The sequence below is a fragment of the Amblyraja radiata genome, chromosome 17 (assembly GCF_010909765.2).
Source record: "Amblyraja radiata isolate CabotCenter1 chromosome 17, sAmbRad1.1.pri, whole genome shotgun sequence".
Lineage (NCBI taxonomy): Eukaryota > Metazoa > Chordata > Chondrichthyes > Rajiformes > Rajidae > Amblyraja > Amblyraja radiata.
In genome coordinates this window covers 31,430,489-31,455,728 of record NC_045972.1, presented here as the reverse complement: position 1 = coordinate 31,455,728, position 25,240 = coordinate 31,430,489, and the positions used below count along the sequence as shown (strand labels likewise).

At 44.0% G+C, this 25,240-nt stretch overlaps 2 protein-coding genes across 7 annotated transcripts in view; both read left to right on the top strand.

The window, feature by feature from the left end:
- The window catches only part of LOC116982681 (RNA-binding Raly-like protein), a 730,325-nt gene extending 721,336 nt beyond the window's left edge, over nucleotides 1-8,989 (top strand). For all 5 annotated transcript variants that reach the window (XM_033036033.1, XM_033036031.1, XM_033036034.1 and 2 more), the window contains one exon: nucleotides 2,474-8,989. In XM_033036033.1, coding sequence (XP_032891924.1) covers nucleotides 2,474-2,482 — 9 coding nt within the window. In that variant the 3' untranslated portion in view covers nucleotides 2,483-8,989. The remainder of the gene's footprint in view (nucleotides 1-2,473) is intronic.
- A 12,795-nt stretch (nucleotides 8,990-21,784) lies between these two features.
- Nucleotides 21,785-25,240, top strand: part of vac14 (VAC14 component of PIKFYVE complex) — a 246,888-nt gene continuing 243,432 nt past the window's right edge. Inside the window, exons 1-2 of one of the 2 annotated variants that reach the window (XM_033036030.1) lie at nucleotides 21,785-22,047; nucleotides 22,825-22,974. In XM_033036030.1, coding sequence (XP_032891921.1) covers nucleotides 22,871-22,974 — 104 coding nt within the window. In that variant the 5' untranslated portion in view covers nucleotides 21,785-22,047; nucleotides 22,825-22,870. Of the gene's footprint in view, nucleotides 22,055-22,824; nucleotides 22,975-25,240 lie in introns of both variants that reach the window. The other variant, XM_033036029.1, reaches the window with a different exon arrangement.

Sequence of the window (25,240 nt, the reverse complement as noted above, 5' to 3'; positions counted from 1 at the left end):
TAATAGGCTGCTGCAAATTGCGCCTGGAGTGTAGGTGAGTGATAGAATCTGGGAAGTGAGTTGATAAATATGTGAGGAGGATGGAGTGAGATTCCTGAAGGATTAATTTAAAGGGGTGGTTGATGATCGACACGGGTTTGGTGGGCTGAAGGGCCTGTGTCCAGACTGTACGGCAACATGAAGGTCCCGAACTTTGTTATTGCAGATCACCAGACTGGGTACTCACTTAGTGCATCAAGAAAGGGCATCCTCTAGTTTCTAGGCAATTAAATCCCCTGGGCAAGAAATGCAGCCACTGGCAACTACAGTCAAAGAACCATAAAACCATAAAAGGAAAAAGCACCAAAGAAATGCTTGCACAACTGAAAGAAATACAAAGACCAAGATAAAGTTGGTCTGAAGAAGGGATTCGACCCGAAACGTTGCCTATTTCCTACGCTCCATAGATGCTGCCTCACCCGCTGAGTTCCTCCAGCATTTTTGTCTACCTTCGATTTTCCAGCATCTGCAGTTCCCCCTTTAAGAAAAAGTTGGAAGGAAAACAGTTTGTAAGGATTTCAGCAACATTCCTGGGACATCAAATATAAAAATTCAGATGTGTTAAATAAGTACTTTATATTGGTATTGGCAGTGCCAGATATCTTGAGTAGAGTAATACTTGCATCAAGTACGGTGGCTTACCAAAATTAATGTCAGCAAAGTTGCAATAATAGAGGAAATATCAGCAAAAGGCAATACAGTAAATCTCCAGGGCCAGTTGGCCTCTAAGGCAGGATTTCAAAGAAGATTGTTATTTAGGGTAGATAATTACATTTTAGATGGATTGGGAAATGGGGACTGACACAGAAGTGCAATTGAGGCCTGGGGCAGATCAGTAATGGTTGCATTGAATGGCATGGTTGGGTTGAGAGGCCAAGCAGGACACTCCTTCCCCTCCCTACCTGCATTCCTGTGTGATAGTCCAGTGGAAAGAGAGATGGTTCATGTTTCTCAGAGTTAAAGGCATCTCGAACCTGAAACATAGAGTTAATGTTTCAGGTTCGAGGTGCCTTTAACTCTGAGAAACATGAACCATCTCTATTTCCACTGCAAATTCTCTCTGCAAACACTGTCTGGCTTGCAGAGTGTTTCCGACGTTTTCTTCTTTTCATGTTTGAATTAAAATATGTGCATTTTTAAAAACCGTTCATTACCATTTTCCACTGAACTCTATTCAGGAACTGTTCCTTCAGATTAGAACATTCTGTCTATCAATTCACTATTTAAGAAAGGTGCGAGAAAGAAAACAGGGAATTATAGACCAATTAGCTCCCCATCTGTTGCTGGAAAATGAGCAGTCTGTAATTTGAGTGACGGAACACCTCGTCAATTTTTAACTGATGAGAAAGAGCAGGCTAAGATTTTAAAGGATATGTTTCATCTCCCGAACTTTGGAAATTATTTTTGTTGCAGACAATGGAATACCTCTGGATGTTATGTATATTCAGTTCAGTCAGGCATTTGAATAAAGTCCTTCATAGTAGATTGTTAGCTGAAGTTTGAGAATTTGGAGGCATGCTATTGACGAGAAAAAACTGTCTTTGTGGCAGGAGATAGAGAATGAGAAATGGAATGAGCAGGTATGTATCAGTATAGGTAATTATGGGGATCTGTGTTGATGGTTAAATAATTTACTTATTTATTAACAGATAAGATAGGAAAACCACATATCGAGATCGGTGGATGGCACACAAAATAGGCAATGTTGTGAGCAGTGTAGAAGGAAGCACTGAGTTCCAAAGGACAAGAAGGTTAATTAACCGTGCAATTGCAATTCATCGCGGGCCGAGTGCGATGTCCACTGAAAAGAACAGAAAGTGTGCTTTCCTGATGATTACAAGATAAGAACACTGGATACCCAAAGAGATTTAGGATTCCTTGTACATGGATGGCTGAAGTACAAAAGAAGTTACAGCAAGCAGTGAAAAAGGGGAATGCAAACCTGGCCATTGTATCCAGAGAAAGAAAATAAAAAGAGGATAGAGATTTTGAAAGGAGCATATAAAACCTGAGATGGATCACGTCTCAGTTAGGTGAACCTTTCTGTACATCTAGCCATGGGAGGGATATTCTGGGCAGAGTCATATAGCACAGAAACAGGCCATTCAGCCCACTGAGCCTGTGCTGATCACCAAGCACCCATTTACGCTAATCCTATTCTGAATTTGAATCACCAAAGCGTAGAAGGCTGTGAGCCAATTGCTACTAAGTGGAATTGGTATAGATGGGGACTTGATAATCATTACGTTTCTTCAATATACAAATCAATTATTCTGTAACTAAGAATAGGATTAACAGCATTTTAGATCACAACTTCTGCCTGGGTCTCTCACACAGCAATGAAAAAGATGTAACGTTATCTTCAATGTGCTCTATCTCTCACCACATTACACGCAGAACTTCTATTCACTGACTGTCATGGTCTTTGTTGCAGTTGCAGTGAATATCTGATGACAGGGGAACCAGACGACAGACAAGATAAGAAGTGAAGAGGCAGCTGCAGTTTTCACCGACTCCACTCAACAAGGCACAATTCGGGGATCCTCTGGACAGTGTGCTGACTAATCACCCTGGGCTTCGGTGTGTGCACTGCCTCTTTCTGACAACTCTGTCACCTCCTTCCTTGGATCTCGACTGTGTTTGGGAGGACCGACATCCCACTTGTATCATAGTTGTAAATTTTATTCCCGTTCCCTGTGGAGTTTTTTTTCCATTAACATATGTTCTCAGTTTGTAAGATACTGGGGACATTTTCAAAAGTTGGTGTGAAGAAAGAATGTAATGCTTTACAAAAAAAAAAAAAAATGTTTTTAACTGTCTTGTTTTTTTTCCCCTTCGAGTAACATCTCCACCTCCATGTGTTCAGAGCTATTGCAACAAACGACAACGTCACTGATATCAAGAGACCGTAACCTAGTCTGCCATTTCTGATGCAGCACTGAGGGAGTGCTGCGTTGTTCAAGGTGCTGTTATTTCAAATTAGATGACAAACTAATAGCCTGCCCACCCAGGCAAGTGAGGATGAGACAGATCCTGAGATGTCTAGGGCAAAGGTCACCTTAAGTTCCTAATCTATGTTTAGCCCTCACCAATTTCATTCAATAGATAAGATGGCCATTTATCTCACTGCTATCTGGAGGACCTTGCTAAGCCCAAATTGACTGCCCCCTTTCTTGCAATACAAGTACATTTTATCATATTTGTAATTGACTGTAAGGACTTAAAGGTATCTTGCAGGCCATAAATGATTCTATTTAAATGCAGGTTTTTTTTTTCATTTTCAAATTAATCAAAAGCCGCTGGATTTTGTTCTTGTTGTTTAGCTAGGTACTGTTTGGTAGTGTTGGCCAGAGATGAAAGCCCCCACTGTGATATGCTGTCCGTGCTATCAACCAAGCTGCCAGTATAGGAGGGAGTATGCATCAAATTGCCCATAGTTTGTCATTGTCGTCGTCTCCCCTAGTTAGGAAGAGGGGAATAATTAGTCACACAGCAATGTTCATGGTTTCTCACGGCATGCAGGTCCTCAAGTCTTTGACAGCTTACAAAGCAATCCCATACCCCATTTTATTTATCTGTAACCAACTCTCTCTCACGTGCCCACTATCCGCCCTCCACACCTAAAATTCTCTTAGTATCCACCTTCCTGCATACCAGGAGTAATTTACACTGGCCACTTAACCTACCTGCACATCTTTAAGACATCGGAGGAAACCGGAGCAACCATGGGAAATGTACGTGGTCACGGATCAAATGGCCATACTCCACACTACAGTCCCGATCGCACTTGGTCCTCTAAGCAGCTGCACTATCCTCTGCACTGCTGGAAGCATAATCATTGAAGGAAATACTTATGACCTATGGGTAATGAGAACTTGGATGACCCACCATTGACAATTGATAAAGGCATTCTGGCATCAGGGAGGGAGATAACATAGCATAGGAACAAAAAGAGGCATAAAAACAGGAAAGGCATTGTCCTCTCAAGCCTATTCTACTCAACAGCTAGACAGTGCTCAACCTGCGTCTCACCTACATTTATCCATCTTGGTTCTATATCCCTTAACCTAACTAAATAATAATCTCAGTGATAATGCTTTTGGCAGAGAGAATTCTGTTTCCACTAGGCTTTGAGCGCTTTCAACATCATTCATTCCTAGATGACCTCATTGTGCTCTTCTTTGTTCTTATTGCCTCCACTGGAGGAAACTTTCTTTTCAACAGATCTAATTTAAACCCTTAAAAAATCTGAGTTAGATTGTCCCTTAGCCTTTTGTATTCAAGGGAATAGAGGCGTTGTGGAGCCCTGTTGTCATCACTTAATTCTCTTGCATGCAGTTTTAGAACCTGGGCCCACTGGCATAGCCAAGATTTTCTCCCAAAGATGCAATGCCCCCAGACCACGATGGATTATTTCATATGGCAGACAAACCTGAGATTGACACACATAAACGAATCCTTTCAAAAGCATCTCATCCATGGACTGCAGGTAAATCTTCATTAACTGTGGTGAGGTGGAGACCATTTGGCTATTTACAGCTGATTAGCTCCTTTTTTGAGTGATATTCATGTATTTTACTGGCTGCAACTCAATGGACAAGTTTGCCTTGACACTGCAACACTCATAGAGCAATGCAACACAGAAACAAACCCTTCAGTCCACCATATCTGTGTTGACCATTGTACCCATGTATGCTAATCCCAATTACCTGCATTAGGCCAGTGTCTTGATGATTTATGTGCTTATCCAGGTGTTTAAATTTGTGAGAGTACCTGCTTCCATAGCTTTTCTCAAGTAGCTCATTTCAGATTCCAACCACTCTCTGAAAAATTGTCTCACTCAGATTCCCTCAACGCTCCTACCTGTCATATTAAACCTTTGTTCTCTTGTTTTAGGCATCCCCACCTTGGGAAAAGATTTTTATTCTTTATCCCATCTATCCCCTCTCATCATTTTGAGCCATTCTGTTGGGCCACCCCTCAGAGACCTCCACTACAGAGAAAACAAATATGGCCGATCCAATCTCCCTTTATAACTGAAATGCTGCAATCCAGGCAACATCTCTGCACTCTCCCCAAGGCAATCACATTCTCCCTACAGCGTGGCATCCAGAATTGCACTCCAAGTGTGGCCTCACCTGACCTAACTGTGACTCAGAATTACCCAGGGGATAAAAGGTTCAATGTGACGTGGCTATAGCTTCACTCAGGAGATCCCAGATCTCAGTCATTGCCACCAGCAACTTGCCATAGACTGAGGAAAAAAATTGTTCCCCAAGCATTGGAAGGGTGCAACCTGAGACCGAGAGTCACGCTTGAGTCTTGCATTTAACTTCTCCTCCCCTTAGTGATCCTCACCCAATGATGAGCAGCCCAAAAACTGCCCTGCCCTGTACTTGACTGAAGGACCATTTGCCAAAGGTCTATCGCCAATGTAATATCAGCTCTCCATGAGGGATAGCCCCGGGAATGTGAAATGTGTCAGAGCTGGATATTCTGAAAAGGGGCATAGATTGTGCAATATCTTGAAGCACGGCAAGGGCCATGAAGGGAAGGGAGGATTTGGTAAAGGGCCAAACAGCCGGGGATAAGGGGAAAGGAGGGAAAGAGACCAGTGCTACTGCTAGATCTGGGTAACAAACTCCTCTCCCCATTCCCCAACCCCAGGGCTCCTGAGGCTAACACACAGCAGTCACTTATGGCGGCGGCTTGTCACAGTCGGAGATATTTCCAATAATATTGGTCAACAGTGTCTGTCACAGTATGTGGCATGTCTTTTCCTCGATAGCAGGTTTATTTCACAGCACGGCCAAGGACAGCAAACGTTTAACAATAAGGTGCACAGAGAGGTCACTAAAAATACGGCAGCTTAGTTGAGACTTTTTAAAGTAGTTTCACTTTAAGGTTGTTTTCAAACAAATTAACCTGTAATTTCCATCTGTAAAATGGGATGGTTCCTGGGAATAAGGTTGATGCGTGTCTTAGCACAATCTGTTCTTAAGCGTAGTCACCAGTCGGGTGACTCCATTCAGAAGGAAAGGGTGTGGGTCAGAACACATGTTTTGTGCATGTTTGAATGTAGAGTACTGTTCAATCGTGCCTCCTTTGAGTTCATCATGTTTTATGTTTAGATTTGAAGTGCTTGTTTCAGCTTGTGGCGATTTCTTCCTCTCTTCCTCTCCTCTTGCACCCTCCACCTCCCATCTCACCTTGTGAGCTGGTGAGATTTTCGAGATGTGCCCTTGTATAAAACGCTTCAGTCCCACTTCCGTTTTTTACGTGGAATATTTGGTATGTGGAAAAATTTGAGTTGTGAGTAACTGTTGACTAGATGGAGATCCTTTCATTACATTAGATAGAGAACTATGTGAAAAAAACATTGTTTAAGAAAGAACTGCAGATGCTGGAAAAATCAAAGGTAGACAAAAATACTCAGCGGGTGAGGCAGCCACTACGGAGCGAAGGAATAGGTGACGTTTTGGGTCGAGACCCTTATTCAAACTGATAAAAAAGTATTGGTACTCTTGCTTGCCTAGACTAATGAAAGCTTGTTCTCTGTGCTGTGCTTACATAATTGTTCAGATGTGAAATGGGTTTTGTACATTAATTTACACAGTGTTTGAACACTATTGCACAGCTCCCTTGTATCCTTGATACAAGACTTAAGTCATTATTTCCTTGTTGTTAAATTGGCAAATCCATTCAAGGAGGCCTGGGATGTTAGTTTTGCTTGGATGTGACTCTGGAAGTTCAATCACATGCCTGTGTTGGTCACCTAATCCTGAGCACAGCCTTTCAAACCAATCGAAAATCCAACAGACTTGCCTTGTCTCCAACACTTTTATTGGTAAACAGAGATGTTTGAGGAAAATGAAGCAAAAACAAAGAGCTTGGCATTAGTTAACTGCACGGGGATTTATAATAGTCCAGTATCTTCATGGTCACAAAAATATCTGTCTAATGGGGCTGCACCCAGGCACAGCTGGTAGAGTCACTGCCTCACAGCTCCAGTAAACCAGGTAACTGCGGTAATGAGCTCTCATGTCATCCATGTGGAATTTGCACCTTGTCTCTATGACAGCAGGTGCTCGGATTTCTTCCCACATCCCAAACCTGTGCGGGTTGGCAGACTAATTAGCCATTAATGGCCCCTAGTGTGTGGGTGATAGGGGGAGAATCTGTGGGGCTAATTGATGGAATGTGCGGAGAGTGCAAAGGATTGGGATTGGAATGAATGTAGGTGGGTGTTTGATGGTCAGTGCAGACTCGGTAAGCCAATGGATTTGTTTCCCTAAAAGGTCCTCCAGTAAAACACAGGAAGAGGAGTAGACATTTCAAATCCTCAATCTTATTCTACCAATCAGTTAGATCACAGCGAATCAGGACCATGTTCTTTACCGACTTAGTCCTACATCCCTGGTATCCTCACCTTACAATCTGTTAGCCATTCTAGTTGAGCCAGCATTCTTAGTTCTTTGAAGAGGGTGAACCACATTCACGCCCCTCTTGTGAAAAAGTATCTCCTCCGTTCAATCCTAACCAATCTAGCTATAATGTTGAGATTATGGTGTTTAAATTTGGATTCCTCCATCAATAGAAACTGCCATCAGGTCACCTCCAGACCTTGTGTACTTACTTAAGCTAATACTCTCTTGCCCAGAAGCCAAGCAAAGCACAAATATAGTTATAATTGTGATCTGTTCTTTCTAATGCAACCCTTCCTATCAAGCTGGCATAATGGTTGATAGGAAGGGTTCTATTAGAGTTTTAATTGTACACAGAGAACCCTAGTCTTGCACATACATAAGGAACAATTGCTATTTAAGATACCTCCAAATGGTGTTATTCGTGCATCCAAGAGAGAAGATGGGAGGGAGTACATGACCAGAAACTATTTCTCCACTTTCTCCTGCCCCTGAGCAGCAGCAAAATATGAATCAGACTCCCACAAAGTCTAGTCCCTTTTCTGAAATATTCTCATTCTCATCTAGTTTCGCTACATCATATATCACCTGGACCTGGTGTAATCAGATAAATAAGGAGGGACAATCATTGGTTGTGGGATATGACATTTATCTATTCAGTACCAGCCCACAACCACTCCCCAGATATTGACCCTGCATGCTTATGACAAGCAGCCTGTTGGAAATAAAAGTACTACAGTTTCTGTTTTAAAACTGGTTCAGCTTTAATGGACCGTGTAGACATCTCCCGATGAAAATACATCCGCCTTTCTGATGCAGATACTTCTAGTCAGCACTATCTGACTCCCAAACAGAGGTAGAATAACTAATAGAAAATATTTTTGAACAGATATGAGCAGAACAATCATATTCAACACAACAAATAATGGATTTTGTTCCATTTCCATAAATGGAATATACAATAAACAAGCTGCCAAAACCAACTCTTGAGTAAAAGACTTTGAACAAGGGTGTCAAAGGTTAAGGGAAGGAGGCAGGTGAATGGGGTTAGGAGGGAGAGATAGATGGGCCGAATGAATCTTATGAAGCTTGTGAATTCGATCGACTGCACATCACTATCCCTGTACTCTCTGACCCACACACGAGCACTGAGCACAGCCCTTCAAGCCAAGCACAGACTTCTGTCAGGTTACTAGTTTAAAAATAATCAGTGGAGAAAGATCTCACAATCTCCTTGGTTTGGAGATTTGAGTAGTGCAACAAGGGGAGGATTTCTGGAAGATCATAACGAATAAAGCAAAGACTGTGACCTGTTTCATTCTGTTATAAGACTTTGACTTATTGTGATGTTTGAGTACATTCTCTTGTGTCTGTGTAAATAATAACTTTGGGAAACACTTGCTTTGTGTCCTGTGTGGTTCCTGCTGATCCCTTCGAGTGTTTTCTTTCCTGAAGATTTGTAAATTAATTTCATACAGTACTGGTTCTGTATTATTATTAATAATAATAAAGATGTTTGACACTGAGACAAGACTCTGAGGCTGTTTGTGTTTAATGATTTAGGGATTTAATGATAAGGGAGTGATGATTTAGTTGTCTTTTCTTGTCAACATTTTTCCTTTCCTATCTCCAAAGGAATTTTAGGAGAGGCACCACTGAGAGGCCTCAGTCCTTCTTCCGGATGCTGTCTATGTGGAGTTTGCATGTTCCCCTTTGTGACTATTTTGGTTTTCTCAGCGTGCTCCAGATTCTTCTTGCAAGCACATGTGGAGAGATTATTTGACAACTGCAGAGTGCCGTCAGTGTAGTTGAGTGGCAAAAAGATCAGCTGGGAATGGAGTCACCTATGTGAGAGAATACAGTACAGAGAAGGAAGGAAATAGACTCTAGGACTGATAGGACCGCTCTACTGTGAGCTGTCCTGCACTTGATGGACTGAATGGGCTCCTGTGTCGAAATAAGTAATATAATCTGCTCCTCACTCCTTATCCTATGAAATCCCACTGGAGTGACCAATGTCTCAGCTCCACTATACAGTATATCAGTTCTCCACCTTTGTGGGAGTGATAAAGGAAATATCATCGTTGTTTGTGTTTCCTTTATCATCATGATTTTTTAGCATATCTTTCATTCATTGTTCTTTATCTATCTACATCATCGTCCATATCTGTTGTTTCCCTTATCCCTAACTAGTCTGAAGAAGGGTCCCGACCCGAAACTTCACCCTTTCCTTCTCTCCAGAGATGCTGCCTGTCCCGCTGAGTTATGCCAGGTTTGGGTCTATCTTCTCCCTCCCATCATTCACTTAACACCCTAGCCTTAATCAGCCCTTCAACAGTTGGTTGCGTGCTCACCTCCAAGTCACCTTGTAGATTCCAGTTCCAGAGATCTCAGCACCCTGCCATGTCACATGTCCACAGCACGTGGACAAGCCTTGGGACTGGGAACAAGATCAATTCCATCAGATGGAAGTAAAGGATCTCATGGTAACATCTCAACAATGAATTCTAGCAGGTTGTCTTCAATATCTACCCAATGTCTATCTTTCAGCCAATATCAATCAGAGTAATTATCATACTGCCGTAGGTTATGTGAACATTTACTCATTTCCTAATTATAGCAGACAAAATTTATTTAAGGTCATTTGCATCTCTGCAGAGAACATTGTGCCTTAAAAATGCTACGTGTGCAAGTTCTTTGTTTGACTTCATAGAAAGAGGAGGACGAACATTTACAATTCAGAGCCCAATCGATCTAACAGTGGAGACACAAATATGAACAATTAATTCTGGATAATTTTGCTCTTTTTGGATTGGACTCCTGCTGTTACACTCATAGAGTCATACGGCATGTTAACAGGCCCTTTGGCCCAACGTGTTCAAGCCGCCGAAAGATGCTCCATGCTAGTCCCAGCTGCCGCATTTAACCCATATTCCTCTAAACCTTTCCTAACCATGTATCTGTCCAAATGTCCCTTAATTGTTGTTATAGTATCTGCGTCAAGCACCTCCTCTGGCATCCTGTTCCATATACCCACCACTCTGTGTGAAAGAGTGGTCTCTCAGGATGCAGTTAGAGCAGCATGATATTGAATGGTAAAGCAGGTGAGCAGGCCTACTCCTGCTTGTGAAATGAGTGTTTGTCGAAAGATTAAACTTTGCAGTGAATTACTGCCCGCGATAGAGTTTGTGCTGTTTAGCATTCTGTCTTTGCCATCAATCACTCGGTCTCTTGTTCTCTGTATACAGAAAGCTTCGAGATGTGAAATATATATCTCAGCATTCTGCAGTCCCTTCCATATCCATCAATCCATTGATGTAAAAAAGAACAGAATTTTGCCAACACCAAAACATCGCACATTAAGAATGAATTGAAACATTTCCTGCAACTTTCTGAAAAAACTCTAGAAGAAGCACGGTTTTGCTTTCTTACCCCCAAAGGAACATGGGGCTGCAACATTACTGCCTCACATTGCAAGGCCCCAGCCCAGGCCTCAGTACAAGCAGCTTGCAACTGCGTTGTGTTTGGGACAGATCGCTGAGTTCAATCACAACTAAAAGTATGCTGGGAATTGCACCCAAGCCACGGGCTGGTCGGATGGGGAAACAGTAAAACAGGGTGTAGTATCCCAGGAGGTATTAAAGAGAACCAACCTGGAAAATCTATGCTATTTCCATTTCTCATTTAGTTTAATCTAAATCTCTCAACCAACCTCTTTCAAATTTTCCTTTCTCAAGCCATCTAATTCTCTTCTAATACACCTGCAGATTCAGGCCCTGATTTTCACTGGATGGCTGGGGAAGGCATAGGGAGAGGAATCCAACAAGGTCAGCAACCAGGAAATTCTGCTTGTCAGGCTTTAAATTGCACAGTGATCTAAAGGAGAGTACTTAAAGAAACAATTAGGAGGGCAAAAAGAGTCCATGAAATATTCTTGGCAGATTAAGAAGAATCCTATGTCATTCTATAAACACATTATGAACTGTAGTATAACCAGAGGAAGAATGGATTCCCTGAGCAGTAATATCAGAATCATTGCAGATTCCCAAAGCAGTAATCTATGTGTGCAACCAGCAAATATTCTCATTGAATACTTCTTGTTTGTATTCTTCTAGGAGTAAGAAGGCAATGAGTTCAAGAAGGGGTATATTCATTGTCTGGAACATGTCGGTGTTAAGAAGGTAGAGAGAGGTGTTAGCTATCTTGGAATGCATAAGGGTAGATTAATCCACAGGACCAGATTATCTAACCAGGAATGCCAATTACTAGGCGAAACAAAGAGGATTGTTGGGGTCCTGGTGGAGATCTTTGCATCATCTTTAGCCATAAACTAGTGGATTGGAAAATAGCTATTCTTCCTTTCTTTAAGAAGGGCAGCAAAGATAAGCCGGGCAATGACAGGCTTGGATGCCAGTGGTAGGAAAATTAATGATGCTAATTCAAAGGGATACGATTTAGGTGCATCTGGAAAGACAAGAACTAATCGGGGATAGTCAGCATGACTTTGTGCAAAGCAAATCCTTTCTTAATCATTTGATTGAGTTTTTTAAGGAAGTAACAAAGGAGATTGATGGGGGAAGGGCAGTAGACATTGTCTACAATATCTATATGGACTTTAATAAGGCATTTAACAAGGTATCATGTAGTTGGCTGGTGCAGAAGGTTGAGGCACATGGCAAATAGATTAAAAATTGGTGATTGGATTCAGAGGGTAGTGTTTGAAGGATAGCTTTTGTTATTGTGCAGCTGAGGCTAGCAGTGTACCTCAGGGATCGGGACTGGGATCTTTGCTGTTTGTGATAGATATTAATGACATAGATGTGAATGTAGATGGTATGATCATTATGTTTGCAGATGACGCATAAATTGGTTGAGTTGTGGATATTGAGGAAAGTTATCTAAGGCTGCATGAGGAAATAGATCAGATGCCAGAACTTCAAGCTGGGCAGAGCATTAGCAGATGGAATATGATCTTCACCAGTTCAAGGTGATCCATTTAGAGAAGCTAAATAGGGATGGGCATATACAGTAAAAGGCAGGATTCTAAGAAATGTTGATGAAAAGAAAGACTGTACATAATTATTTGAAAGTGGCAACACAGGTTGATGAGAGTGGTGAAGAAGGCATATAGCATGTTTGCCTTCAGAGATCAGGACGTAGAGTATAAGAGTTAGAACGTTATGTCGTAACTACAAACCACTGGTTATAATATGCTTGGAGTTTTTATCAACCAGCTTCAGCCTCCAAGTGACTCAGTTCAAAAGGTCAAGATGTGCCAAATCTTATTTTTATGGGAAAGAGCAGAGCAACAGAATTAAAAGCAGTGCGGGATGCTTAAACTTACAGAAACAAGTAGGGGTGGGGGTAGTTTTGATGAAACATCGTTGGCCTGAAACATGAACTGTTCTTTGTTATTCTACAATTGCTTATTGCAGTATACATTTACAGCATTTTCAGTTGATTTTTCACAGAATTCGGTACTTGAACTAGTTTGGAATTTTTCTGGTAAAAGACCAAAAGAGACACAATGACCTGGAATTGTTAATATTTGTGTTTTAAACTTGGAAAACTCCCTGGATTCTGCAAACGTTTATACATTGTGTCTGGTTAGGAGCAAGCAATAATGACAATGGTGTTGCCTTGGGCTTGGTCTTGGTCTTGCCTCCACAGGTGATAGTGGTACAAGAGTGAATTCCAAGATGACGGAGGTGGTATGTGTAAAGGAAAATCAGCTGCTGTGAACAGTCAACAAACTCATCTCATGTGCCCTTGGAAAGCACCGTAAGTTTTGTAATCAGCTTGAGAAGTGGGACACGTTGACCTTGGCCCACAGATGCAGAAGGGTGGCTGTTGAAGGTGCCAAATGGAGCGTTTGAGGTGGTGGCAGGTCGTGGGGTTGGCTGCAGGAGGTCCTACAGCAGCTGCACGGAGCAGCAGTGGAAGGAGTTGACAGCATCACGCCGGGCCAAGCTGACCCCTACGACAATGATCCAGTGCCACCAGGACAACAGCCCTTATAATGAAAGAATAAGAAATTGCTTGTCTCCTTTGGCCCAAGATCACACTGTTTAGAGACTTGGAAGTTGCCTGTCTGAGTACTGTGCCAGAAGAGAATCTATTGCACTCATGTATGGTTAGATTTCACTGAATGTCATGCAGAACAACCACCCACTGTATCTCTGTACACATGACAATAAATAAACCAAAGTGGAAATTAGATTACCTTGGCATCATGTTCTGCAGACATTGAAGGTTGAAGGGCCAATTCCTTTGCTGAACTGTTCTATGTTCTATGTTCTTTGAGCATGTCTGTCCCTTTGCACACTTATTCTTGTTCTTTGGAGCCCAGACGAAGTGTTATTGGTATTGGGGCATGTTTGTGGTTTAACATCTCCAGGTCTTGATAACATGGTACGGAACCTGCTGTTTGGCACCAGGAAAGGCTCCTGGACACCCTGCCAGTGCCCGCTGAGCTCAGTGATCATGGCAGAGTGCTGCTGTTGCTGGTTACATGTTGTTGCTGCCTCTCGGACTCCTGCCCAACTCCTTATCACTCACAGTTGGGAGCCCTTTTAGGTTGAGCTGAGATGCTCCTTGGGTGGAAGAGTCTTTTGGCTGAGAAAAAATGGTGGAGAAGAGGCGCTGTTCAATGGGCTAGCAGGAATAAATAGAACATAACTATTGTCTTTCCACCTGAAGTATTTTACGTACGGGTGACTTTCTTGTTATGGAAATGGGGAGCGGTAAATGCATTCTTGAGGAAATGGCTGATGTTGCGATTTTCCATAATCCAAGTCAGATAGTTTTCCCGTATGTAAAGCAATGCAAATTGAAAATAAAAGAAATATTTACATATAAATTCTGTGATAACAATTTTATTATTCAGTACGTATTTTTTGGAAGTGATTGCTCGAATCCGTGAGGGTGAATTTCCGTTACCCAAAATGCTGTAACTTGGGGGTCACCTGTGCTGAATTTGTTGGATATCGCTTGCTGGATGTCCCCTGCTTTACAGACACCCTGTTTTGCATTTTGTACTGTGCAGCTGCAAAGTTTCCTGCACTGCAGGCAACTGCTGCGCTCCACCACGTCCTTCGGATGCTTGTTCACTGTGGCTTCAGCTCCCTCTCCTGGAAGGTGCTTGATATGCAATCAAGTCCAGAACGTCAAGAGTATTTAATAAGCAAGTTCGGTATTCTGAAAAACGCAAGGAATCATGGGATTTGTCAAAGGTCACTCACGATAAACACTCTCGGCAACTGTGCCGCTGCATGCACACAGACCTGCACCTCATCCGCAGCCAGGATCGAACCCGGGTCTCCCGTTGGTCCGATGTTGCCCTGGACGTCTCTGGCCGCCCCCGTCTGGGGCAACATCGGACCGACGGGAGTCAGATGGGAGCAGCGGCCTAGGCCCACAGCTAGCACGGAGAAGATGCACCAACCCCAGCTCAACTTTGCCTGTCCCGCCGGGCCAACTGACCGCCCTGGACCGACGGGACACCGTCCCGCTGCAGCGGTGGCCCAGGTCCACAGCCAGCACGGAGAAGAAGCGCCAACATCACTGCTCCGGATCAGTGTCCCGTCAGTCCAGGGCTATCGGTTAACCCGGTGGGACAGGTAGAGGTGAGCTGGAGTTAGCGCTTCTTCTCCCCGCTGGCTGCAAGCCTGGGCCGCCACTTCCATCCAACTCTCACCAGCCCACGGACATTCCCTGGCCGCCCCGGACAGGGACGGGACACTCGGGAGGGGACGGAGATGGCCCAGCAGCAACTCAACAGCGCCTGCAGCGCCGGAGACCCGGGCCTGACCCCGACCACGGACGAAATGCAGGTCTGCACCCATGCAGCAGCACAGTCGCTGAGATGTTTATCACGAGCGACCCATGACCTAGGCATGCTTGGTAGGAATACCGAACTCGCTTATTGTCATATGTACTGAAATGGAACTATGAAATTCTTATTTGTAGCGACGCAACAGGTTTGTAAACGCAGTATATAATATCAAAGAAAGTTAAATACATTAAAAACCTCATATAATGCAACACAAAACAAAGTCCCTGGTGTTACCAAGACAGTTCATTGTTCGATGTTTAGTTTAGTTTATTGTCACGTGTACCGAGGTACAGTGAAAAGCTTTAAAAAGTGAAAGGTTGAGAAGCTGTTCCTGAGCATGGACATCACAGTTTCAGAATCTTATCTCTTCTTCCCAATAGCAGGAATTAAATGAAAGTGTGGCCAGGGTGGTGTGGGCCCTTGATGATGCTGGCTGCCTTATTGATCCCTTCGATAGTGATCGGTCAATACCCATGATTGACTGGGCAGTATTCACCACTTTCTGTAATTTCCTTTGTTCTTGGGCATTAGAGTTGCTGAACCAGGCCGTGATGCAATCAGTCAATATGCTCTCTTCAACACACTTGTAGAAGTTCAAGAGAGTATTTGTCAACATACCGAATCTCCTCAAACTCCTAAGGATGTAGAGGGATTGATTGGCTTTCTTGTGTCCAGGACAGATCTTCAGAGATATGCACACCTAGGAAATTGCAATCTCTGCCAAGCAAACCTTTCGAAACTCACTCAGCCTACCAGACTGGGCCTGGATCTGTGGAGAGGGTTTCTGTGCCTATGCATGTAGGCGGAACAGTGCTTGTTCCTCCTCTGGACAGAAAGACAACACACATGAGGGCAATTATGCCTTGTGGGCAGGGATGGGGTTGTTTGTGACTCTTGGGGACAAATATGCTCCATTACATTGGAAAAATATTCATGAAAATTTGTATTCTTCTACAATTCTGCAACTATTTCCTTTACAGGTTTCTAACCAATTCAAAGCATAAAAATTCCTTTGAATCTGCTCCTTTTCCAACAAGAACCTGTTTATTTTCTAATAAGACCTTGAATTTGACACAAAATGCTGGAGTACCTCAGCGGGTCAGGATGCATCTTTGGAGAAAATGAATAGGTGAGGTTTCGGCTTAGGACTCTTCTTCAGACTGAAACCAGCACCTGCAATTCCGATTTATTATGTTACACCTTGAATCAGCTGGTTTTTCAACAAAAACTAATATGTGTAGGGAAGAGATGCAAAAGTGGAATAATATAGAACTCGTGTGTTCAGGTGATCGATGGTCAATGTGAACTCTGCGGGCTGAAGGGCCTATTTCCATGCTGTATCTCTGAACTAAATTATTGCTGTAAGAAAGTGCTCTTCATCTCCTCTCTGTTGTATAAATGATGAGCAACGTACCCCTAAGAAGGAGGAAGCCAGTTTACTTTGTGGGAGAGATAGGGTGCACAAACAGTTAGTGCATAACTTCAACCCAATAATTAGAATTGAGAAGACCGAAGTAAATTGAAGTCTTGTATTGATGCTTGCATGGATGTCTTTATCAGCCGAAGCTTTGGGATGTCATGTTATAGTTGTAAGAAACACTGGTTAGGCTGCATTTGGAGTATTGTGTGCAGTTTGTGTCAGTACAATATAAACAGGATGTGGTTAAACTACAGGAAGTACAAAACAGATTTGAACTGCTTAAATTATCAAAGCTACAGTGCCCTCCAGATTTTAATAAAGGCCATGGTGCCCTGAAATGGAGGGACTATGTATAAACACTGCTGCAATTCCTACCAAAATGTATAAAAATGGCCTTTATTAAAACCTGACAATGTGCACTTTAACCATATGTTATTTTTTTAATTACAAATCTGAAATTGTGGAGTACAGAGGCAAATAAATAAATGATGGATCTTTGTCCCAAACATTATGGAGGGCACTGTAGGTTGGATTTCCCTTGAGTGAAAGAGGAAGGGATTGTGACATGATCAAGTAAGTAAAATTAGGAGAGGCGTAGATGGCAAGTATCTGTTTCCTATGAGGTTTAAGGAATGAAGGAGGATTTAAAAGAGAATACAGTGTGACTATCTACCCTATCTATGTCTCTCAAAGTTTTATAAACCTGTAGACTCTACTAAATCCCACGACAGAAAGTAAAGAACAAACGACACTTGCTGAGCAAAACCAACATGGACGTGAAGGCGCCACAAACCTCTGTAAGGTCACCTCTCAGGCTTCATCACTCCGGATGAGACAACATTTGAACTACCTACCATATGATGACCAAAACTGCAAGCAATACTCCAACCACAGCCTAACCACCATTTTGTACAACAGTAACATGACGTCCCAACTTAGCTGGTAACGGCAAGCCTGCCAGCATCCGTACCAGACTCCAAACCACATGATTATTAGGTTAAAATCACCTATTAACGTAATCAGTGTTTGTGCTGCCCATCTCCCCATAATGTAAACCCCAGCTTCCCCTTTACTCGCATTAGGTGGACTCTACTCATCATTCATATGACAGAGGATTAGTACAGGGAAGTGGCACTGAGGTAAAAGCTCAGCAAAGCAAACACAAATGACTACGTTTTCCCATATATTAAAAATAGATGCTTTTTTTTCAACATCTAACGGTCACATCTTCACAGTCCAGTAAATTATTCCAAGTGATAAACAGTTTTATGGATCACTTATTTGATCTCTAAACACAGTCTGATGAGTAATTTGTGCAATGTCCGTTGACATTTTGTTCTTATCAAGAGCACGTGAAATTGAATGATTTATGCCTGAAACCACAAATTGAACAAAGTTTGCAATGTCTGGATGCCTTCAAACAGGATTAATGAGTTATGATTCAATGAGAAATTGCAGTAACCATTTCAGATGTTTCTTTTTTGATAAATCTTAAAAATCTAACCAGAAACATGGGGACAATGTGGGTTTAGGGTATAGTGACTGCGTGGTTTTGCTTGTATCTGTTTCCACATTGCAAGACACAGATATTAAAACAGGATAATGATACCTGTGCAGAAAATATGGGAGAGAATTCCAGAGCTTAGGGAATGGACAGCTGTAAGATACAGCCACCAGCAGTGAGGTGTGTGTGGTGAGAAGATCAACAAGAGGACAGGACTGGAAGAATGCAGAGTTCTTAAAATATTGGAAAAATCAGGCGCTTTGAATCTGCTCCGAATCACAACTGATCTCCTTTCCCGTTTCCACACTCTAAAATGAAACTAAACTAAACTAAACCAGATCCAGCAAAGTCTCCTTTTTTTCTTGGACTAAAATCATGCTGCTCTAGAAAGTTATCCCAATCATATTTTAAGAAAGGGTCTCGACCCGAAACGTCACCCATTCTTTCTCTCCCGAGATGCAGCCTATCCCACTGTCCAGCATTTTGTGTCTATCTTCGGTGTAAACCAGCATCTGCAGTTCCTTCCTACCAACTTAAAAATCTCTTCACCCTCTCTGCTCTGAACAGTATTATTATGCTGGATAGTTAAAATCCTCTAATTTCACTGCCCAATAGTTTTTTGGACTTCTATATAATCTCACTGCATATTTGCTCCTATGTAGGTTACCTAGACCTATAGCCAGAAGTGCACTGTTATATCTATTGTTTCTTAATTTGAACCAAACACATTCTGTTTCTGGTGACACAAGAGACTGCAGGTGCTGAAATCTTGAGCATTCACAAGCATTTGCTTCTGGTTCTTCCACAGCCTCTTAGTCTGGCTGGAGATGTCTGGGTGTAATGTAGTGTCATTTGTGGATAGTCACAGTGCGTTAGGGATGCTTTTTTTGTTGTTGGATAGCACAAGGCATCTTGACTTCTGTCACATTTCTGATTTCTAGAGGGAGTACAGAGAAGGTTCACCAGACTGATTCCTGGGATGTCAGGACTTTCATATGAAGAAAGACTGGATAGACTCGGCTTGTACTCGCTAGAATTTAGAAGATTGAGGGGGGATCTGATAGAAACTTACAAAATTCTTAAGGAGTTGGACAGGCTAGATGCAGGAAGATTGCTCCCGATGTTGAGGAGGTCCAGAACAAGGGGTCACAATTTAAGGATAAGGGGGAAATCTTTTAGGGCCGAGATGAGAAAAACATTTTTCACACAGAGAGTGGTGAATCTGTGGAATTCTCTACTACAGAAGGTAGTTGAGGCCAGTTCATTGGCTATATTTAAGAGGGAATTAGATGTGGCCCTTGTGGCTAAAGGTATCAGGGGGTATGGAGAGATGGCAGGTACAGGATACTGAGTTGGATGATCAGCCATGATCATATTGAATGGCGGTGCAGGCTCGAAGGGCCGAATGGCCTACTCCTGCACCTATTTTCTATGTTTCTATGTACCACGTTGATGCTGGAAATGATTTGCCACATCAGATTGTGACTCAGAGAATACTAACTTTTGATCTGCACATGTTGTAATGTTTCTTCTCTACAATGACTTCCAGGATGTTGGTGGTGGCTCCCTCCTTTGAGGGTCAAACATCAAATTCTCTCTCATTAGAGATGATCATTGTTTGACATGGCATGAATGTTACTTGGCAGTTATCAGTTCATGCCTGGATGTTGTCTGGGTCTTGCCATATGCAGGCATAGACTGCTTCATTTTCTGATGAGCTGCAAATGGAATTGACAGTTGTTCAATGATCAGCAAGCATCTTCACCTCTAACCTTATGATAAGGAAGGTCACTGAAGTAGTTGAAGTAGAACTCTGCAGTGATATCATGGGATGATTTCAGAATTTAAATTGATCATGTGTTCGGGATAAGACAAGGTTTTTTTTTTGCAGAGCGTCATGACCTTTTGGAACTATCTTCATTGAAGGGCAGTGAAAACAGAGTCTTTGGATATTTTATGGCAGAGGTAAATAGCTTCGCGATAAACACAGAAGTGAAAGATCAGCAGAGTAGGCAGGAGTTGAGCAGATATATTTACATTCAGGATGGTGGGTGTCTTGGAAAGGAACCTAAAGGCAGTGGTGCTCCTATGGACCTCTCTGCCAAGAAGGGCAAGGGCAGCAGGTCCATGGGATGGGCAGCAATGGCTTTAGATTCCTCTCCAAGTCACCCACAGGTAGACCCCCGCCCTGGGGGAGGAGGACGCAGAGTGATGGGGGGGGGGGGGAGGGGGGAAGATGAGGAGAGAGAAGGGGGGAGACGGGGGATGAGAGAAGGGGAGGGGTGAAGAAAGGAGGGGAAGGGGAGAGAGAAAGGGGATTGAAGAGGGAAAATGAGAGGGGAAGAGAGAGGAGGGGAGAAGAAAGGATGGAAGGGGGGGAGAGAGAAGGGGTTGAAGATGGGAGAGGAGAGGAGAGGGGGGAGAGAAAAAGGGGTTGAAGAGGGAAAATGGGAGAGGGGAAGAGAGGAGAGGGGGGAGAAGAAAGGATGGAAGGGGGAGAGAGAAGGGGTTGAAGATGGGAGAGGGGAAGAGAGGAGGGGAGAAGAAGGGCATGGAGGAGAAGGGGGAGAGAGAAAGGGGGTTGAAGAGGGACAATGGGAGGGGGAGAAGAGGAGGGGAAGGAATAGGAGGGGTGAGAAGAGAAGGTGAGAAGAGGGGAAAGGAAGATAAGAGGGGTGGGGAGGGGGGATATACGAGGGAGTTAGATGTGGCCCTTGTGGCTAAAGGGATCAGGGGGTATGGAGAGAAGGCAGGTACAGGATACTGAGTTGGATGATCAGCCATGATCATATTGAATGGCGGTGCAGGCTCGAAGGGCCGAATGGCCTACTCCTGCACCTATTTTCTGTTTCTATCCTGAATGGAAATATATCAGCGTCTCATCATCTGTAGATCCAAATCCAGAATGAACCAAAAAGGTAGATGAGGGCAGAGCCTTAGATGTTGTCTATAAGGACTTCAGCAAGGCAGGTTGGAGGCGGTATTTAAGCAGGTGTGTGGAGGTGAGAGGAAGGGAGGAGGGGGTGTGGGAAGGGGTGAGAGGTAGGGGTGATGTAGGGGGTGATGTAGGGGGTGATGTAGGGGGTGTGGGAAGGGGTGAGAGGGTGTGGGAAGGGGTGAGAGGGTGTGGGAAGGGGTGAGAGGAAGGGTGAGGTAGGTGGTGTGTGGGAAGGGAGGTGGAGGTGAGGGAAGGGAGGTGGAGGTGAGGGAAGGGAGGTGGAGGTGAGGGAAGGGAGGTGGAGGTGAGGGAAGGGAGGTGGAGGTGAGGGAAGGGAGGAGGGGGTGTGGGAAGGGGTGAGAGAGAGGGAGGAGGGGATGTGTGGGAGGGGGTGAGAGGGAGGGTGAGGTAGGGGGTGTGGGAAGGGAGGTGGAGGTGAGGGAAGGGAGGAGGGGGTGTGGGAAGGGAGGTGGAGGTGAGGGAAGGGAGGAGGGGGTGTGGGAAGGGAGGTGGAGGTGAGGGAAGGGAGGAGGGGGTGTGGGAAGGGGTGAGAGGGAGGGTGAGGTGGGGTGTGTGGGAAGGGAGGTGGAGGTGAGGGAAGGGAGGAGGGTAGACGGGAGGTGGAGTGGCCAACCCCAACCCCAGGCTTCGAAGGAAAATCATCTGCGAGCTACCCACTCTCTATTCCAACGTCGATCTTTGCTGCCCCTTTATCTCCCTGTCCCCCTGCCTCTCTCCTGCCTGTGATCGGGCTGCCGGCCGCCCGGCGCTGGATTGAGGCGGACGAGCGGATCGTTGCCGCCGACTCGGCTGCTCTGGGCTGGGCTGCCCGGGTCATGTGATCGCGCAACATGGCGGCCTCGGAGTGACCGGCTGCAGGTGAGGCGGCACCGGGTCCCCGCTCCCCGCTCCCCGCTCCCCGCTCCCCGCTCCCCGCTCCCCGCTCCCCGCTCCCCGCTCCCTGGTCTGTGCAGAGCACCGGCTTCCCCACCCTACCGCCACCCCTTCCCATGAGACCGGCCCCCCCACCCCACTGACAGGCCGCACCTTCCCCCCCCTCCGCAATTACCCTTCCCTCCCCTCCCCTACCTCTCCCCTCTCCACCCCACCCCTTCACCTCTCCACCCCACCTCTCCTCTATCCACCCTTCCCCTATCCATCACTCCTCTCTCCATCACCCCTCATCCCTCCATCCCTCAATCTCCACCTCTTTAGCCCTCCATCTCTCTACCCTCCATCTCTTCACCCCTCCTCTTCACCCCTCCTCTCTCCATGCCTCCACCCCTCCTCTTTCCACACACCTGCTTGAAGCTCGCCTCCAACCCTCAACCATAATCACTTGCTACCTGATGGTGCCTGAACTCACCCCAGCACTCTGTTCCACCCTTCCTACCCGTCTACCCACACACACCACTCATCAGCCCTGCCCTCAATACTGCCTGCCTGTTTCACATATTTCCCATCCAAACCCCTTGTCATATCCTCTCACCTTCATCCATTTTCCTCATCGCTTTCATGATATTTCCCCCACCCAGCTTGCTTTCCCTTTCTCCTTCATCCCCTTCTTGTGCTATACTGTCTCCTAGTCCATGCTTTGTTCCAATCAACTCTCCCTGATTATGTCTATTTACATCCTGTTGCATTAATTAATTTACTTTCTCCCAACAGCTTGTGTACACAATATTGGGCATCAAGTTTTTTTATCGGCAGGATGAATACAGAAAAGGACTTTGCACCACTTACCTCCAACATCGTGCGAGCTCTCAATGACAAGCTGTATGAGAAAAGGAAGGTGGCTGCCTTGGAGATAGAGAAGTAAGAATGAACTGGCCCTTCCCAATTTGATTGTAGTTTCAGGTATTGTCTGTATAATCACGTGCATTTGCATTGCATGGACAACATCCATGCAAATATACTTCATGATTCTGGTGATGTAACTATCTAATGCACAATGAATGTTGATACTTATTTTGAGCTGAAAGAAGCATGCTGTACTTCTCTACAGAAAGAATCTAACTTCCATTGAGGGAAAGGTGAGGCGGTTGAGTGTAGATGTTCACTCTTTAATTCTGAGGGTGTGAATGTCACGAGATGTAGAATTACTGAGCACTGTCAGTATTAAAGGAATTCATTTGTCCAGTGTAATCCATACTAGCTTTATATAACAGCAATTCAGCAAGTCCTAGTCTCTTCCCATAATTCAGAATCTTTTTGGACACTACTATTGAATCTGTCTCCCCTGCTGCTCCTGGCATCGCATTCCAAATCTGGACCACTTGTTTTGCCAGTTACTTTATCTTCGTGTAATTTCCAGTTCATTCGTCAACTGACATCATTCTAGTTCACCCCAGCCATTGATTCCTCAGTGGAACAGTATCTCTCTACTTTGTGTAGACTTTCATGATTTAAAATATCAGATCACCTCAATTATTCTCCAAAAAAATTCTGTTTCTCCACTCTATCCAACGAACGAGTCTCAATTTCTCGAAGAAGAAAACAAGTAGCTAGAGGAACTCAGTGGGTTAGGCCACATCTGTGGCGGGAAATGGTGAGTTGACATTTTTGGTCGAGACTCTTCATCTAGAAACATAGAAACATAGAAAATAGGTGCAGGAGGAGGCCATTCGGTCCTTCGAGTCAGCACCGCCATTCATTGTGATCATGGCTGATCGTCCCCTATCAATAACCCGTGCCTGCCTTCTCCCCATATCTCTTGACTCCACTAGCCCCTCGAGCTCTATCTAACTCTGGACCCAAAATGTTGATCAGTCCTTTTCACTCCACAGATGCTGCCTGACCTCCAGCAGCTTGTTTTCTGCTGCAGATTCCAACATCTGTAGTCTTCTGTGTCTCCCTCATTTCTAGAATCATTTAAATACATAGAGAGTTAGATTTAGCTCTTCGGGCTTAAAGAACCAAGGGATATTGGGGAAAAAGCAGGAACGGGGTACTTCATTCGCTCGTGTCAGACGACGTATAGCTCGCTGTTAGCTTCTGTCATCGTCTAACATGTTGACAGAATTGGTCGCCCGACGCATCACAGAGTTCATCGTGTCATTGTTTCTGTGGATCGCCACGACGCGGCTTCTGTCATGATCTCTAACGGGGTACTGATTTTAGATGATCAGCCATGATCATATTGGCGGTGCAGGCTCGAAGGGCTGAATGGCTTACTCCTGCACCTATTTTTCTATGTTTCAAAATCTTTTCTGCACCCTCTCCAAAGCCTTTAAATCTTTTCCACAATGTGACACCCAGACACCCATACACATAATACTCCATTTGTGGCCCAACTGGTGTTCTATAAACACTCATCAATGACCTCCTTATGCATGTAATCTCTACTTCTATATATAAAATCTCAGATCCTGTCGCATATTAAACCAGTCCCTCAACTCCTGGCACTTTCAATTATCTATGCACATACTCACAGATTTCTCTGCTTTTCACATTCTTGAAGAATTGTTTATATTGCCTCTTCACAATCTCCTTACCAAAATGTACTAATTCACATTTCTCGACATTAAGTTTAATCTGTTACCCATCCAATTATTCCACAGCCTTTTTTTTTTTCCCTCTGTTATCGTCCTTTTTCTCTATACTTTTATATTTTGTGTCTCGATATGGCGAGCATCCTTCGTTGTCAGAAACAGTGTGGTGAAGTTCTTACATGCCATTGTTAGTGGCGAGTTTGAGGATGTCCGACTGAATATGGAGGAACAATTATGTCGTAATTTGGACGGCACGTCTCGGAGGAACTCGTGGATGTGATTGATTTCTCATGTGAGACAGCTTTTATTCTGCTTGTCAATTTCCAGTGACTTTGTTCTTTCAATCAAAATTGTGTTTTAATTAGTAATAGAAATAGTGTTTCCTGGTTAGTTGGTTGCATTTTTGCAGAACTACCTGTATTGTATCCATGCCCAGATATTAATGAGGTATTTGTGGATTTTGTGTCATTAGACAATTTAGTTAATGTTATTTCAAGACAATCATTCTTAATACATTAAACTCATTGTAACAGACCATGGGGGATGGAGCGAGAATGTTGTCTGTTATTGCCGATTGTTCACTATAACGG